This window comes from Rattus norvegicus, chromosome 2 (assembly GCF_036323735.1).
Source record: "Rattus norvegicus strain BN/NHsdMcwi chromosome 2, GRCr8, whole genome shotgun sequence".
Classification (NCBI taxonomy): Eukaryota; Metazoa; Chordata; class Mammalia; order Rodentia; family Muridae; genus Rattus; species Rattus norvegicus.
Genome location: NC_086020.1, coordinates 137,869,450 through 137,887,319, shown reverse-complemented (window position 1 = coordinate 137,887,319; position 17,870 = coordinate 137,869,450). Strand labels below are relative to the sequence as shown.

General features: G+C 48.9%; 1 protein-coding gene across 1 annotated transcript in view; it reads left to right on the top strand.

The window, feature by feature from the left end:
* Maml3 (mastermind-like transcriptional coactivator 3) overlaps window positions 1–16,053 on the top strand; it is a 417,349-nt gene extending 401,296 nt beyond the window's left edge. Inside the window, exons 3-5 of the mRNA NM_001107675.3 lie at window positions 5,490–5,807; window positions 11,526–11,610; window positions 12,896–16,053. Of these exons, the coding sequence (NP_001101145.2) occupies window positions 5,490–5,807; window positions 11,526–11,610; window positions 12,896–13,899 (1,407 nt within the window). The 3' untranslated portion in view covers window positions 13,900–16,053. The remainder of the gene's footprint in view (window positions 1–5,489; window positions 5,808–11,525; window positions 11,611–12,895) is intronic.
* Window positions 16,054–17,870: the final 1,817 nt, after the last annotated feature.

Sequence of the window (17,870 nt, the reverse complement as noted above, 5' to 3'; positions counted from 1 at the left end):
ATGCCAGGTACACTCCCTCAGCAAGGAACCCCCAACTCCCACACCCCTCCCCCAAGCCCCATCCCTTGGTCTTGGCTACCTTTCAGCTTCCAGAGATCAGTTGCAAATGGAATACCATCCTTCTAGAAAGAGTTATGGTCCCTGGTTCCCGTGGGAATTCTTAGGTCTTCATGACAAATATCACTGAACCTAGCAGGCCCGAGCCGGGAGGGGGAGTTTTACTCTAAATGCAACAGATTTCACACTAAAGCCAGAGCAAGCCTGCACCCAGACTTGATTTTGAAAATGCAAGTTTGCAATCAAATCAGGGCCAGGCTGCAATCAGCCAGGATTACTCGCTCCAGTAATTCTCAACCTACTACAGAATGCCCCATCACCTGGAGAACCTGGTCTGATTCAGTAGGTCTGGTGGAGCCAGGGAATCTGCAATTTTGCCATGCTCCCAGGGAATACTAATGCAAGGTGAGCCTGGGCCACACTTTGAGAAGCTGCGCTCTTGGCCATTGCTGTACACGCATAGCTCTTATGGAAGCAGGAGGAGGTTGTCACATCTTCTTAGCCTTTTTCATCTCCAAAGTTTTCGTCGTCACTGACCACTTTTAAATGTGATTTTCAGATTTTCGAGGGACTTTGGATGGAGCCATGATGGCCAGCCCGTCCCTCTGGGAGTCACAACCCAGGTCCTTTGGGTGATGGATTCATTCTGCCTGCTGCTCACTGACTTGAAAGCACTAAATTCTTGCTGGGCAGGTGTGACCTTAGCTGTCCTCTTCTATATACCCTAACCCTCTGACACTTAAAATTTGCCTTTGTAGACAGCCTCTAAATACTGAATATGAAGTCTTTGATACTTAGAATTCAGTCAAAAATCCATTTGGCCCGAGATTGGTTAAAGATTTTTTCCTATTACTTGACCCAGTTCAGTGTGTGTGTTGGGGGGGGGGGGGTATTTTCTAGGTATCCTTTCTTTTTGCTTATCGATTTATTCCAACTCTTTCTTACCCACAACTGCCCAACATACATTTCCTTTCCTCCAGTGTTCTGTTTTCCGGGCTACAGGAACACACGGAGTAGTGGCACACGCGGAGTGGTGGCACTAGGCACTATGCCCACCCCCAGAGTGTCAGGCTGAGTTTCTCTGGGGGCCCAGGGCACCCGCCCAACTCATGAGCTCCTGGTCTTTGTTAGGACCACCAAACAGTGAGGAGCTCTCTAGCCAGCCTGGAGCTCCGGGCCCACTCCTGTGCCCTTTGCCTGAGCCCCCTGAGGACTTGTAAGCAGATAGGCTGGAGTTGAAGAGGCTATATTACGCCCCAGGGGACTTTTTTAACGAAAACCCTAAATTTCATTTGGGCGACTGGTAGGCCAATGCGGTTGCGGGGTGAGCAGAGGTCCCTTCTCCCTGCACAGGCTTTGTGTCTCTCTAGCTAGAGGAACCCTGTTCCCTCCAACAGCGAGGTGCCCCTGGGTCTGGTCGCCACTGCCCCCCTTTCTCTCCTCCCGCTTCCCATCCTTCGGTTTCCTTCCACGTCCTTTTCCCGCCCCTCACCCCCACCCCACCCTGCCAAGTCCCTCTTCCCTCTGGCTGGAGAGAACTCGGTAATAAGAAACCAGTTCGGTGTGGGGAAGGGAGAGACCTCCACCCCTTAAGATGCACCGCCGTGGTGAGAGAACTCATTTTGTGCAAAGAGGGCCTCGAGCCACCAGGGAATTCCTGGATTGTCTCAGGCTGTCGTGTGTGATGTCCATCACGCCGTGCGAACACCATCTGCTCCGTATTATGCTGCAGTTGCCAGGCTACCTGCTGTACGCAGGAACACTTGACTGCCTGGCTCCACGTCCGCAGCGGCGGCCCGGGCGGGGCGGGGGACCCAGCCCTGATTAAGCCATCTGCGATGGGGGGCGGAGGGTGAGGGGAACTCGGCGCAAGGCCTGGAGTGTGGTCCCGGGCTCACACCACCCTCTGCTGGGCTACGGGCAGAACAACAGCTGCTCATGAGGATCCCCCTGGGGCCACCTAGAAAAGGATGAAGCACAGGGTCTGCTGGATCCAAGTACACAGATTGTCCGCATCCTGTCCCTCCCAGGAACCAATGACCTTCCATACCCGCCGCATCTCTGGTCCCTATCACCCAAATGCTGCATGTTCTTGTGGGGGGGAAAATCCCTTCAGAGAAAGCAAGTTTCCCCACAAGTGGGTTTATAAATAAACAGCTGGCTGTTCTCGGGAGATATTTTTATCGCCTCTGATTTTTGAAGTCGGAAACTGCCTCTTTGGGGGAGGCTAGAGTGTTGTTTACACGCCCCCCCCCGCTCTAGCCGTTAGAAAATTGTTAAAGCTCTTGTCCCTGGAGCGGAAGGGGAATGTGTAAGACAGGTTCTTTGGTTTTGATCTCTTTTTTTCTCCCCTTATTTTACTGAGAAAGTAAGAGTGTTTGGAGAGCCTCGAAGATCTGCGTAGCAAATTGGATTCAAGGAGAAGAGAATGTATTAAGATTCTGAGTGGAAAGCAAGGGGAGGTCGGCTGGGCTGGGAGTGGAGAACAAACCAGTAATTAAAACTAAAAATACTGCATCATTTGGCTCCAAGGCATTACATGTCGCATGACGAAAGCTCACTCTGGTTTTCTCTAATTGCACAACCCAGTATGTGTCCTCCATAGAAACGACAGCGGGGACTTGGAATCCTAGAATTTGACAGACTATTTCTCATTAAGCCCTCTTAGATTTGAGGTTAAAAGAAGCCCGTGACATAAACAGCGCCTGCCCCAGCTTCATTTGTAAAGCCAATCATAATGTGCCTTCCCACTTTGGGACACACACCTGTGCACTTGCTGAGAAGCCCCTTAAGACGTTGTATACGGAAGGCAACATTGCAGCCATATTGGGTGGTGTAGTCTGCATTGGGAGCCTTAACAACTTTGGGGGCAGGACCATTTGGGGAATGAAAGTAACTCCAGAAGCTTGATGGTGTCCACGGGAACAAAATGAGGCTGGTTGTATGAACATCGTCGCCTCGATTGCCTCTCTTATTTTCCGAGGGGAGAGAAGGCTGTGAACGAAGTCCTTCACTCCTGGCTATATCTCTCAGCTATGCAGAGGGTCACATGGGCAATAAAATCTCAGTGCTTAGAGAGAAACAAGGCCAGAAAGAACAGCCCTTTCAAGAAAAAGCTGAAGAAAGTGTTGTCTTTCCTTGGATCTCATTTTCCCTTCAAATCTCTCGTCATCAAAACCAAGAAGTATCACACAGGTTGAAATGCATGGGAGGAAACCTATTATCTGTCCTCTGCTGGTTGGCTAGATCTGGCGTTAAGTGTCAAGTTGATCAGCCATTTGTCTCTCGAGGAGGCAAGAAACAGCTTGACCCTGTAGCAAGGAGGGGCTTAGAAACTGGTAGCAAGCAGAACTAGAAGATTGGGGCATCTCCTGTGCATCTGGATACCTGCAGTCATAAAGGTCCATTGTTAACATTAAAAGTATTCCATAGCTCTCCACCTGATTTCGGAGAACACGCATAAATAAAAGCCTTTATTGTGGACTATGGAGATGGCTCAGCAGTTAAGAATGCAAACTGCCTTTCTCAGACCAGAGTTCAGTTCCCAGTCCCCATGCCAGGAGGCTCACAACTACCTAAAACTCCAGCTCCAAGGGAGCCAACGCCCTCTTTTAGCCTCTGCAAGCACCTGTGCATAGGAGCGCACGCGCACACACACACACACACACACACACACACACACACAATGGCTGTTCTAAGACGTGTACTTGGTGCTGTGGAGTTAGAGTTCAGGGACATAAGTGGAAATAATGCTGAAGTAGACTCAGCGTCAGCATCAGGATGGTTCTCTTAGGGACCATCCTGTTGTGTCCTGAACAACTTCACAAACTAACCGTATCTCCCTCAGCTATCGTTTCTGGGTCCATAGAGGCGATGTGCTTTGGTTTGCTTCCCCAGTTTTTTTTGTTTGGGTGCAGAGAGGCAGAGTAAGTAGAGGTGCAGCATTAGGTGGAACTTTACCAGAAAGGACCGCCTGCCTGGGTCGGCACCAGAGGCCAAGAAGCCCAGGTTTATGGGGGAATCAACCTCAAACTGGGCCTGGAGAGGCAGACAGACTTGTTTCTGCATTTTGAGAGAAAATTGCTTGTGCAATCAACCACATCTATATCAAAACAGTAGTCACTCAGAGGGGAGGATATATTAAAAATCCAGCTTGGATTATAATTTAAAATAATAGTAGATGTTTTGTTTTATTGGTTCTTCTTGTTGGGCCCCAATGAGAATGCCTCGAGGTATGGCTGTGCCTGTCCTTGTGTGAGTGCCTGTGTGCCCAGGCTAATTGATCAACAGCAGTGAATCGAAAGGAAGGACTGTCTCCACAGGACATCCCCACAGCATTCGCCATTGCTGCTTTGTTGATACTTCTTCTGTCTAGAAGCTGACTACACACCTCCTGTGTCCACTAGAAATTTCCCTTGGTAGCCTCCACTGTGCAGCTGCATAGATGTCCCTTCTGAGGACATTCTCCCAGATACCCCTTGGGCTCTGTGGGATTAGCTACTTAGCACAATACCTCTATACCCAGGGGTCAGTCCTCATGAGTTTCTGTCAACTCTCTGACAAGTAATTACAGGACCAAGAGTCCCAGTCCAGCCCCTGGCGTTGAAACTATCCCAGACACATGGGATGCAATTCTATTTTTAAAAGAGATTAGGAGATTGCATAGCTTTTTTAAATGCCTTATTTCTCATTTCATGTATATAACTCGCTTTGATCATGTTTCCTTACCATTACCTTCTCATGCCCTTCTCCCTCTGACTGAACCCCTTGGTCTTCCCAAGAAGTCCCTCTCTTGAGATCACATAGCTTTGGTCAAAATAAAATATTTTCAGTTCCTACTAGCAAACCTCTGCCTGACAGAATTAAAATGCACACACACCCAAAATAAAGTAAAACAGACACACACGCAAGCACAAAAAAGCAGGTGTTTTGATTAGCTGAACTAATGTCAAGCATCAGGTCTGTGTGTTAGCACTGTAGCAGTATATGGCTTCCGTGCCCGTCCCTCCTATTTACTAAGATATCTTAGCAAAGTAGACAGTAAGCGATAGGATCGTGAAAGAAGGTAAGGGTAGAGTTGACTTTGAGACTTATGGTGAGCCCCCACGGAGGCTTATTTCCTTGTTTTAGAGAAACAGAGCATTGAAATCGTAATACGGCCACTCCGTCATCTCATCTGAAACAGATGACTTGGTTTCCCATTTTTCCCAGACCCATTCTCTGATTCTATTCCCTACCCCTGTAGCCTCTCCAGTTCTGCTACGGCGAGGCCAACAAGATGGTTTTCTGGAGGTATAACCAGTACCACTCTGGACCCCTGGCATCCCCAAGCTAGCATCTCTGCTCCCACTCCCCTTCCCAGAAGTGTCCCATGAAATGGCAGGAAGTGTTTCAGCAGAATCTCTAAATTGCTTTCTTCTTGATCCCTCTAGGAGCAGCATGCAGTTGGTATTCCCCGGACCACGGGCCCCATGCAGAACTCTGTGCCTCCAGGGTCGGGCGGCATGGTCTCCGGAGCGAGCCCTGGGGGTCTTGGATTTCTAGGCAGCCAGCCACAGGCAGCCATCATGAAGCAGATGCTAATGGATCAACGCGCCCAGCTGATGGAACATCAGAAGCAACAGTTCCTTCGGGAGCAGAGGCAGCAGCAGCAGCAGCAACAGCAACAACAGCAGCAGCAGCAGCAGCAGCAGCAGCAGCAGCAGCAGCAGCAGCAGCAACAGCAGCAGCAGCAGATCCTGGCTGAGCAGGTAGGTAACATGCCCCAAGGTTTAAGCCACTGATTCAACAAGCACTTATTTGGCACCTCCTATTGGTGAGAAAGTCACCACTGTCCCTGTCAAGACGCTCACGGCCCTGCCCTTCACAGGAACATAAAGGGGGGAAAATCAGAAAGACTAGAGAATTCAACTGAGTTGATTGGAAATGTTAGACTGGTGTGGTGGTTTGAATAGGAATGGCCCCCATAGTTTCATGTGTTTGAATTCTTGGCTATAGTAAATGACACTGTTAGGAGATACGGCCTTGCTGAAGTAGGCGTGGCCTTGTTGGAAGAAGTGTGTTACTGTGGGGGCAGGCTTTCGGTCTCCTGGGCTCAAGTTATGCCCAGTATGGCACACAGTCTCTCTGCTGTCTTTGTATCAAGGTGTAGACCTCTGGGCTCCTTCTCCAGCACCATGTCTGTCTGCATGCCACCATGCTTCCTACTGTGATGAATAATGGACTAAACTTACTCTGAAACTGTAAGCCAGTCCCAGTTAAACATTTGCCTTTGTAAGAGTTGCTGTGGTCATAGCATCTCCTCATAGCAACAGAACCCTAGGACTATAGGAGCAATACAGTAAGGCAGACAGTACTATCAGAGAACTTGAACAGGGGTAATAGAGAGGGTGTAACTGGAGAAAGTCCCTGACACCTTTCCCTACAACTCTCGAAATCTGTGAGTTAAAAGAAGGCCTATACAAACATGCCTTTACCCAAACATACTCATCCACCCCAGCCATCTAACCCTCAGCTCTGGAAGAAAACCTTCCCTGCAGACCACCCCTCTTACCTTTGACTTGTTTTGTTTTTAGATGCTTTGCCTGGTTTAGTGTTATCCCGAGGAATTGCCTAAATCTGTTCTTTTTTTTTTAATTTATTTAATACTTAATAATAATTCTTTGGTTTCCGGGCAAACATCCCCCTCCCCCCTCCCCTTCCTTATGGGTGTTCCCCTCCCAACCCTCCCCCCATTGCCACCCTCCCCCCAACAGTCTAGTTCACTGGGGGTTCAGTCTTAGCAGGACCCAGGGCTTCCCCTTCCACTGGTGCTCTTACTAGGATATTCATTGCTACCTATGAGGTCAGAGTCCAGGGTCAGTCCATGTATAGTCTTTAGGTAGTGGCTTAGTCCCTGGAAGCTCTGGTTGCTTGGCATTGTTGTACATATGGGGTCTCGAGCCCCTTCAAGCTCTTCCAGTTCTTTCTCTGATTCCTTCAATGGGGGTCCTATTCTCAGTTCAGTGGTTTGCTGCTGGCATTCGCCTCTGTATTTGCTGTATTCTGGCTGTGTCTCTCAGGAGCGATCTACATCCGGCTCCTGTCAGTCTGCACTTCTTTGCTTCATCCATCTTGTCTAATTGGGTGGCTGTATATGTATGGGCCACATGTGGGGCAGGCTCTGAATGGGTGTTCCTTTAGTCTCTGTTTTAATCTTTGCCTCTCTCTTCCCTGCCAAGGGTATTCTTGTTCCCCTTTTAGAGAAGGAGTGAAGCATTCACATTTTGATCATCCGTCTTGAGTTTCATTTGTTCTAGGCATCTAGGGTAATTCAAGCATTTGGGCTAATAGCCACTTATCAATGAGTGCATACCATGTATGTCTTTCTGTGATTGGGTTAGCTCACTCAGGATGATATTTTCCAGTTCCAACCATTTGCCTACGAATTTCATAAAGCCGTTGTTTTTGATAGCTGAGTAATATTCCATTGTGTAGAAATCTGTTCTTAAGAGAGCCTCTAATAACCCTGCATAGGGCATCCCGAACAGCAAGGCATGCCCTGTGTCTCAGGGTAGGCTGAAAAGCCCAGCAGAGCTTTGACTCTTGCTCAAACCTTGCTTGTAAGAGAATTAGAATTTTGGGATTTCCTCTCCAAGGTACTGAGTAGGCTGTGGGCACACCAGGGCCCCTACCCACCCAGAAGAGCAGTTATGAATAATACTGGTTACCCTCTGGAGAGAAAGCTTGCACTGCTGAGCATACCTGGCTCATGCTCCTGAACAGCCATGTAATTATCTCCCTTCTGACCAAGGTCAGTCAGCCACCTGGCAGCCATTGTACAAACAAACCTCTATCCTTCTCACCCTGCATAAGGTGTGTGACAAGGAGCTGTGCTAATATCTCTCCGGTAGTGATAAATGGAGCTGCGAAGGGGCTCTGGGCTTTGTAAATCTCTCCTCCACCAGGGCATTTCAGGTATGCCTGGTGCCCTGAGAAATTATTTCTGATACGTGGGCTGCAACTGAGACTCAGAAGGAGTCAGAGTAGCCAGGCAGAACTCATCTGTGCCTACCCAGGGGCATACTCTCATGTCTCTCCACAGCCTGGTCCACCAAGCCCTGAGGAGCAAAAAGGGGAGGTGGAAGATTGCAGGGAGAGGTGTGTCAGACCCATGCCTTCGGACAAGGAGACAGGATAGCAACCCCCCCAGGATCGTGATGAGATGGGACCACCTAGAAAACATGGAGGAAACAAAAACCTGTCTGAGTTGCCCTAGCAACCGTATATACAGTCTATAAGGGACCAAGTTGAAATCACCCAGCTCAGGGTCTGGACTTGTCTGTCCTTTTCGCTTTTAATATGATTTTGAATAAGTAAGTAAATCACAGAAGGTTGAGGAGATGGGTAAAGTGCTTGTTGTATAAACACAAGGGCCTGCATTTAATCTCAGGTGAAGTAGTGCCCATCTGGAATGACAGCACTTACAGTGAGATGGGGAACACAGGGGGGCCCTCAGAAGCTACCGGGCCAGCTAGCTGGCATGTACAGAGGCAAGTCAGAAACCCTGCCTCAAACAAAATAGAAAGTGAGAAAATACCAGAGATTCCTGTATCCTTGACTCACAAAGCACACACACACACACACACACACACACACACACACACACACACATTTTTAAAAACCAGCCTGTCTTCATCTAGCAGGTTAGGTGGGTTTGCATAATTTTCCTATGTTCAAGTTTGAGATAAAGAATGCAAAGTCCCTAGAAAACTATGTTTTGCACACATATGTGTGGAAATGGCTCCTAGGACACATGACAATATTAGGGATTGTTGTAGATAAAAAGCTATAGCCCATGTACCATCCATGTCAGTGGAATGTCTCTGTGCCCTGTGTGATGCTTTGAGTTTGGGTGACTGGGGGCCTTCACGGTGGGATGCTCCCAACTTTCTGCTGAGCTTTCTTTGCTGTTACTGGCCGTGCTGGGGGTGGATCCTAGGGCCTCACACACGTTAGGCAAGTGTTCCGCTTCTGGGCTGCACCCCAGCCCTGAGAGTAATATTGATCGTCACATCAGCACCAGGCTGACTGATTTTCTCAGTCTCAGCAGCATTGAACGTGCCCCGTCACTTTCAGTTCTGAAAACAATATATTGGAAACACTTGTGTTTCCTGAGGGGCCCTGTGATGGAAAACGGACAGATTTGAGATCCTGCCTATCTTCGGGGACTCAGTTGACCCGGCAGTCAGAGCCACGAAGGTTAAAAGCAGGTGGGAGCTGAGGCTAATAAGGCTTTGCTCTGGACAAGCACATAGCGTGGCCCCTCACAGAGGTTGAACAGAACTTCCCACTTGAGGTCTCAGATAAGCAGTCAAGGTTCTGAAGTCCCATCACTTACAGGCAGGAAGACTGAAGCCGAGGAGGAACGTCTGTGGTTTGAGACCTCATGCTTAGAGCAGGGAAGAGAAGTAGAGAATCCTGGCTCCAGGCCAGGCCCCAGCCCACCAACCAGAGACGTTCCTCTTGTAAATGAGACAGTTAAACTCAGGTACTGTATAGGAAGTTTGACAAGGAGAAACATGTCCGTGTGTGTGAATGTGAGCATATGGGGCTATAGATGAACCGCGGGTAGCATTCTTCTGGTGCTCTCCACCTAGTTCATTAAGACAGGGCGTCTCATTGGCCTGGAGCTTGAGACGTAGGCTAGAATGTTTGTCCAGAGAGGTGCCTGCTTCTGCCTCCCCAGCCCTGAGATTAGACCACGCCTGACTTTTTTCTTTTCTCTTTCAACATGGGCTGTAGGACTCAAACCCGAATCTTCATGCTTCTGAGGCAGTTAATTACTTTCCTGACTCAGCCATCTCCCCAGGTCAGGAAAAACTTTTAAGAGCTCCACTTACTCCCAATAACACCCTTGCACCATCGCCTGAAAGGGCCGCTTGGTTTCTGGCCTACACTCGTAATGGTCTACATTGATGGATCTCTTTTTTTCTGTAGAATCCCATGGGAGACACACAGGTGGGGCCAACAGGGCAGAAGCTGTGGGGTGTTGTTGTTGTTGTGGTGGTGGTGGTGGTGGTGGTGGTGGTGGTGGTGGTGGTGGTGGTGGTTTCTCTCCTGTGGATGACAGAATGCTAGCCGGTCTTTTAGGGGAAAAGAAAGAAGTTGGGAAAATTACAGACCTGTCTAGGAATAAACGTGAGAGAGAAAACGGAAGTAAACACATGTGGTAAGAAGTAGCCAGTGGGTGTTGCTTTTATAATCAACACTCTGAAGAGCAGGGATCTGGTTGCATGTTCTTTTGGGCTCTCACAGATAAAAAGTACTTAATGAATATTCTGTAGCTGCAGGAAGGCAGTTAAGTGGCATCGGAGGTCACGTGACTGCTTGATGGCCCACCGAGAACTGGAAGCCTGGTTCCCTGCTCTTTCCCCTTGCCCTTGTGTCTCTCCCTTCGAACATTATAATGATCAGAACAGCCCGCCCAGCAGGTTGGTAATGATGCTTGTGGCACAGAATCCCACGCAAGTCAAAGAAGAAAGACTAAAAGGCAGGCCTTGAACTCCCAGAATAGGTGGAGTCCCACATGGTTCCCTCAGAGCAGCAAATTCAGACTATTTTACTTGTAAACATGTATTGTACAGGTGGTGTGACTTCATGGGCATAAGATTAGCCTGTTTTTTTTTTTTAAACATGGCCCCTGAGGAGCCTATGTTCCTGTACCCACAGTATCTACTTAGGTCATTAAAAAGCACTTGCTTGGGGCTAGGGATTTAGCTCGGTGGTAGAGCACTTGCCTAGCAAGCGCAAGGCCCTGGGTTCGGTACCCAGCTCCGGAAAAAAAAAAAAAAAAAAAAAAAGCACTTGCTTGTCCCTTTGAGCCAGATCCCCAGAGTGCCAAGGAAAGCAGTCCTCTGGCTGACGTTGGAAAAATCAAAGTTAAAATTGCTTCACTCGGTACATGGCCAGCAAGTCCAGCATCGAGCACAAGTAATTATCAGCAGAAGACGTGTCAGAGCAGTGACATCTGCAACAGGCCCCAGACTAGGACACCCAAAATGACTGTCTGTGGTAGAGTGAGTACGCTGTGGTATGTCCATGCGGTAGAATACTAGACAGTAGTGAAAAGGAAGCATATGCCTCAGCTGAAGGAACCTCACCAGGCACAGGACATGCACTGGATGAATTCCTTTCAATGAAGTACGACGGTAGCCTGTGTGGGTCAAAGTTAAGTTAATGGTGTTCTGGGAGACGAATGAAGTGGGGGGCCTCTAACAAGTGTCTGATTTCTAGGTATTTCCACTTTGTGAAAATCCACCCACACCCACTGTTGACTTTAGGCAGCCCCTCTACGTATATGGGGTTTTTCCGCACAAAATTGAGTCTTTGAGAGAAAAATAATACACTGCCTTCATGAAAGCTGGCAGGTCCCCAACTGTGTGCTCCCCTGTCTCACCTCTGGCTTCTCTTGTCTTCTGTTATTCTAGCAATTACACCAGTCACACCTGCCCCGCCAGCACCTCCAGCAACAGCGGACTCCATACCCAGTGCAGCAGGTCAATCAGTTCCAAGGTGAGGCCACTGTGTGTCTGCTGGCCCTGGCTCCCCACTGTGGTGAGCCCAAGTCTATGGCCGAGGCACTGCTTTCTGTGTATACTCAGGTCAGAACCGAGGAACTTAACAACTGGCAAACTAAAGAGAGCAAGGACAAAGGACTCCTGGAGGGCCTCTATTAGGCCCGCTGATCCTCGGTGGTCACAGAAAAGTACTAGCCAGCCCAGGGTGGGGTGTAAGACTCGACTGCTTTCCTTCCTCAAGGCTACAGAGCATTTTGATCATTAAACAACTCGTAAGGGCAAGCTAGTGCACGTCGGCCCCACTAGCAGTCTTTTGTTTGCATGGTGAGACAGCCATCCTAGTGCAGAGGGGAGAGTAGAGGAGAAGGGGACTGGGGGAGGGGGGGAGAGGAGGGGAGGTGCAGAGTGGTTACCAGTCCAAAAGGGTAGGCTTTGCTACAGAAAGACATGATGGGTCTTTGCCGAGCAAGGAGAAACGGGATGGCTTCTTTTTCTAGCTGCAGGCGCTTGCCCATTTGCACTAGCCAATGATGAGTCAGAGAGCTACGAGGTGGATCTAAAATATGCCTTGTTGGTCAAACAGCTTGAAGGCAGTGGTAATAACCTTTTACCTCAAGGCCTACTCATGTCTGAAAGGGAAACAAAAACCAGTTGAGTGTAGAGTCATTGAGTGGGTTCTCTACTGAACTGCATGAGGTCGACAAAGAGAATGTGCAGTGAGCAGATTTATTCTTCTTCCTCGGCTTCCCTTTCATCCTCTCCCTCCTCCTTTCTGAGAGAGCCTGGACTTCAGTGCGTAGCCTGGTCTCGAGCTCAGGATCTTTACGTCTCCCTATCCTCCGAGCTGCTTGGCTTACACGCACAGACCACCACTCCCAGCATAGCCCAAGGAGTTGGCACCCCACTGACCTGATGGCATAGTACCCAGAGAAGGAAATAGCTTGCGTCTGAAACATGAACAAATGGAACACGGGAGGGGGGGGGGCATGACCTCAATTTTCTGTGTCTATTTAAATATAAATAAGAGTTGGCAGGGATCTTCTCTGGATGCTGGGAATCGGGTGACTTTCATTTCTGACTTTGTGCTATTCAATATTTTGCAAAATGTTCGCAACTCGGGCGTTACGATCATTAAAAGTAATGACTTTTCCTCTGAAGATTTATTACCGCAGTAGATCCTTTCACATTCGGGATTGTCGTCCTGAGGAAGATTCCAGCAACGTCTTATACGTTGATATGGAGAACAGTGGATGATGGCTGTCCTCTCTCTCTCTCTCTAGGTTCACCCCAGGACATAGCAGCTGTGAGGAACCAGGCAGTAGCTCTCCAGAGCATGCGGACATCAAGGCTGATGGCACAGAATGCGGGCATGGTGGGAATGGGACCGTCCCAGAACCCAGGGACAATGGCTACAGCAGCAGCACAGTCAGAGATAGGACTGGCCCCTTACAGTGCCCCTCCAACCAGCCAGCCGGGAATGTACAACATGAACACAGGAATGACCCAAATGTTGCAGCACCCCAACCAAAGTGGCATGGGCATCCCACACAACCAACCCCAGGGACCCAGGCAGCCAGCCTCCGGCCAAGGGGTCGGCGTGGTGAGTGGCTTTGGTCAGAGCATGCTGGTGAACTCGGCTTTTTCCCAGCAACACCAGCAGCTGAAAGGACCTGTGGGCCAGGCCTTGCCTAGGCCCCAAGGCCCTCCGAGACTTCAGAGTGTCATGGGAACCGTCCAGCAAGGAGCACAAAACTGGCAACAAAGAAGTTTACAGGGAGTGCCCGGGAGGACTAGTGGCGAGTTGGGACCATTCAACAATAGCGCCAGCTACCCACTTGCAGCTGGTCAGCCAAGACTGACCAAACAACACTTCCCACAGGGACTGAGCCAGCCAGTCATGGATGGTAACCCTGGCGCAGTGAGAACCCTCAACCCAGCAGCTATGGGACGTCAGATGATGCCACCCCTGGCAGGACAGCAAGGTGCCAGCCAGGGGAGGCCGTTGGTCATCCCTGGCCTGAGTCAGGGTGTCCCGGGCATGCCAGCATTCAGCCAGCCCACAGCACAGCAGCAGATAGCAGGTGGCAGCTTTGCTGCAGGCAACCAGGGCCAGGCCTACGAGCGGAACCCTGCCCAGGACATGTCATACAATTATAGCGGTGAGGGTGCCGGGGCTTCCTTCCCTGGCCTCCCAGACAGTACAGACCTCGTGGACTCCATCATCAAGAGTGGCCCAGGGGATGAGTGGATGCAAGAGCTTGATGAACTGTTTGGTAATCCCTAGTCAGGAGGGAACCCAACCGCTGTTCTGCTAGAAGCCTCACAAGTGAAAAGGAAACAGGATGGCAGCCCCGTCCTTGTTTTTTGTTTTTTTGACCCACGTAAACTGAGAAAATGGCATCTGGCTGACAGTAGAAGGCACGGGTGTCCATCCCCAGCTCCGTGGGGCACCATTCCCCCTGACTTCCTCAGAGCAATCAAGTAGAGAGGGGGAGCCAAGACCTGCCTGCAGAGAAGGGATGTAGAGAGCAGGCGGGGAAGTCGAGGCAACAAGATCCCCACAAGGAGCTGTTCCGGCCCAGAGGGACTATGGCCCAAGATGAGGCCCCCTTAGGCCTTCCTGCCTCGGGTCCGAGACCTCAGCTTTGGAGACGAGAGATGGAGCGTCAGCCAGAAAAGGCCCAGCAGAGGATGCACACACGCCATGTGCAAAGGTCAGAAAGAGATGTATGCTTCCAGACACGTTCCTGGATTTGGAGGCAGGAACAAAGAACCCTGAGCTCACCTGAGCTGACCCTAGGGAGACACGCAAAGATCCTCCAGGCCTGTTTGAATCCTGCCCATCGATGACCCTCAGGAATGGTAAGGTGTTGCTGCCAGGCACCTCACCAGGGGAGCCAGCTATGCTTGAGAAGGGCCCAGCTCAGAGCCATGATGGTCAGCTTCAGCCATGGTGACCATCGCTCTAGTTAAGCTCCCATCCGATTTGACATATTTAGTTGGATTTCATATGCCTATGGCCATGGGGTGGAAAGATTCCTGCTGAATTCGGTGTCTGCCAAGCCAGCCCCTTCCACCCTCACCCCTGCCTCCACTCCTCCCAGCCTCTATGACTTTACTTCTCCCTACAGACGATCCAGGAAGTGAAGCGCTGAGGCACAGTCAACGTAATGCAGGAATACAGACAGTGCCCGGCATGCGAAGGCGGCACTGGAATCTTCTTCCACCGTGTGGAAAGTCAAATGTCTCTGCTGGAGCGGAGCGGGCCGCCCTGATAAGAGCTGCAGGCTTATAAGAGCCACACCCATACTTCTGCGGTCCCCAGGGAAGAATGGCCTGAAGATGCCCAGTTCTTTCAGATGGTGTCATCGATGACACTCCAGAATCAGTCTTGCTCTCGACTCCGTCATCACAAAGACAAATGTCAAATGCTAGAGATGGAAAAGCTGAACCGCATAACTCCATCTTACTGCTCTGGATACTACAGAGAGGAGAGGGAGGTGTGGTCGCTATCCTAAAGGCACTCACTCCACTTCCAAAGCTGTGCAGCCGTTCTCGTTGGAACTCACACATGCCTGCCTGAAGTGAAAACTAAGAAGGAGTTAACAGCCTCTATGGTCACAAGCCTCGTCTCCTGGTCTTTTCCTCGCCTCCCGCAGTCCCATCTTGGAGGTCATGTGGCATTTGTCCTTGTTATTTACTTTCCTCCTAACCGTGCGTGTGCGCATGCGCGCCCGCACATCCGTCCCACAAACTGGCTTCCTTCTATGTCTTCACATACATATTACTACAGAAGACCGGAGCCTGTGGGGACTAAAGTGGCCATAGCCAAGAAAGTCCAGACAGGGTGCACTGCAATAGAAAGCTGAGGTGGGATGCAGGGAGAGGGAAAGGGAAACCCTGATTTGTTCTCCATATCCCCAGAGTTCCAGACCTGCTCAGACAGGAAGTAAAGCCTGAGGTACCAGGGTGAGGAGCTGTGTGCCTCTCCAAAGAGGTGGTGGCAAGGTGACTATGACCTCCTGGAATGGGGAGGAACTGCCACTAGGAAACTGAGTGGAAACACGTGAAAACCAAAAAATAAAAATTAAAAAAAAATAGTAAATCGGGAAAGCATAGAGTACAAATTTATCACATTTTCCTGCCACGTACAGGAAAGACATATACAAGCAATGATGAGAAACGGGAGGTGGAGAGAGGGGGCTCGTTGTCTTTTAAAAGCCTCCTGCAAGTGCCCAGTCTGAGGACCAACTAATAGAGTGGTAGATTTTAATGAGCTTGTTTTGTTTTGTTTTTACTACGGTGCTGATGTATATGTAATGTCTAAAAAAAAGCTATTTGTAAATAAGTTTTTACAATGCTACAGATATCACTGGGTCTACTATATGTAAAAAGTATACATATAAAATATATATATATATATAATGTTTGTTTAAAATAGAGTATTTTTATTTCCTCCCTAACTCATCACTTCAGATGACATCTAATTACTGATTTCTACTGTATGACGTATGGCAACTCCCTCCATTCTATTCGGATTTTTCTATTTTGCTTTTACTTTGTGCATCAAGCATTGCTTATCTCCTTCATGGGATGTACACAACTCTGATACGTAGAAGTGAAGCAATGTTGACACGCCGCTTTGAAAGAAGAAAACAACCAGCCAATAAAGTGTCACTATCTGAATCAACCCACAGCACAGTCGGCTTTAGGGTCCTCTCTGTGTCCGGCTGCCAGTTAGGCAGATGGATCCTGCCTGGGTCTTGGTGGACTGACTGCAGATTCCTTTCTCAGAACTGTGGTGTTGTTATTTAAATGAGTATTTAACAGTAGAAATCAATCACTCGCCACCTTTCTAGCTCAACCACACAAACAGAGATTTTTCTAAATTTACTGGAGCACCCTGAAGGATGGGGCAAAAGGGAGGGAGGAGGTCTAACATGAGTCTGTTTATAAATCCAGGACTAGAACAATTCAAAACTGGTTCAGCCAGCACATTCAGAAAATGGCAGGGCCAGCAAGATGGCTCATCAGGTAAAGGAGATTGCTACCAAGCCTGCTAACTGGAGTCCAATCCCTGGAACCATCCTGGTGGAAGGAGAGGACTTACTCTCACAAGTTGTCCTTTGACCTTTACATGAGCCCCATGGTTTATGCACGCATGCGCGCGTGCGCATACACACACACACCCACATACACACACACACACATACACACACACACACACACACACACAAATAAATGTATAACAATATTCTGAAGAGATAATCTGATGGATAAAAATTTCAGGAATGCATTAGGAAAAAACATTAGCAGTCTTGTCCACCGAGATGGGCACTTTGACACCTCCCCTTCCTGGTGTTCCTTGTTTCTCCATCAGTGCAGGGCCTCACCCAGCATTCCCTGTACCCACCCTGAGCTGAAAATGCTTCAGGTTTATACTCCTCCGCTAACTCTAGCCAGTAATTCACTGCCGCAGAATCATAACAGGCCAGTTAACCTGTCTGGACAAACTGAGATCGAACGATGCTCCAAGCTGGCGGCAGGATCAGGCAGAGGCGAGGGCTTGGCTTACACTTGCCCTTCTGCTTGGTTTCTTCTCATTCTCCTTCTGCTGCCCCACTCTCTTTTTCTCCTCAAGCCCTTCATTAATAAACCTATACATGGGAATTCATTTCTTCACTTTCAGAAGACCTGCCCCAAGACACCCCATCAAACTTAAAACACGGTAAAATAACACGTTTCAAAACCAAGTTAAGCAGGAAAATAGATCACAGAAGAAGTCATGAGCAGAAGCAGTTCCAAAACAAAGGTGAGTTTTAATATACATAAGCCAAGAGAAAGCATGAACTTGACTGTGGAAGAAGAGGCTAGCCCTACCCACAGTGGTCTATGCTTCCAGATTGGCTGGCAGTAGGCTAGCCCAGACTCTTCCAACTGGCAGGATGGTAAACATGAGTCTGTTTTGTCGGAGGGAGAATGGAAGAGAGAGAGAGAGTTAACAACAGGGTAAAGACATGGCACTCTGACAAGAGTAATGACTCCTCTCTTTAAAATTTATTCTAAAATCTGTTGGGCACTGGATGAATGGAATACCTTTCTTCTTAAAAAAATAATAAATCTATAATTTTATTAAGATAAAACTGAATGTGTGGTATGAAGTTCATGTTTAAACATTTCACAACCATCTACCATGTGCCTGAGAGGCGGCTTCTACAAGATGGTTGTAGCTGCCAGTCTAGAAAATGCCAAGAA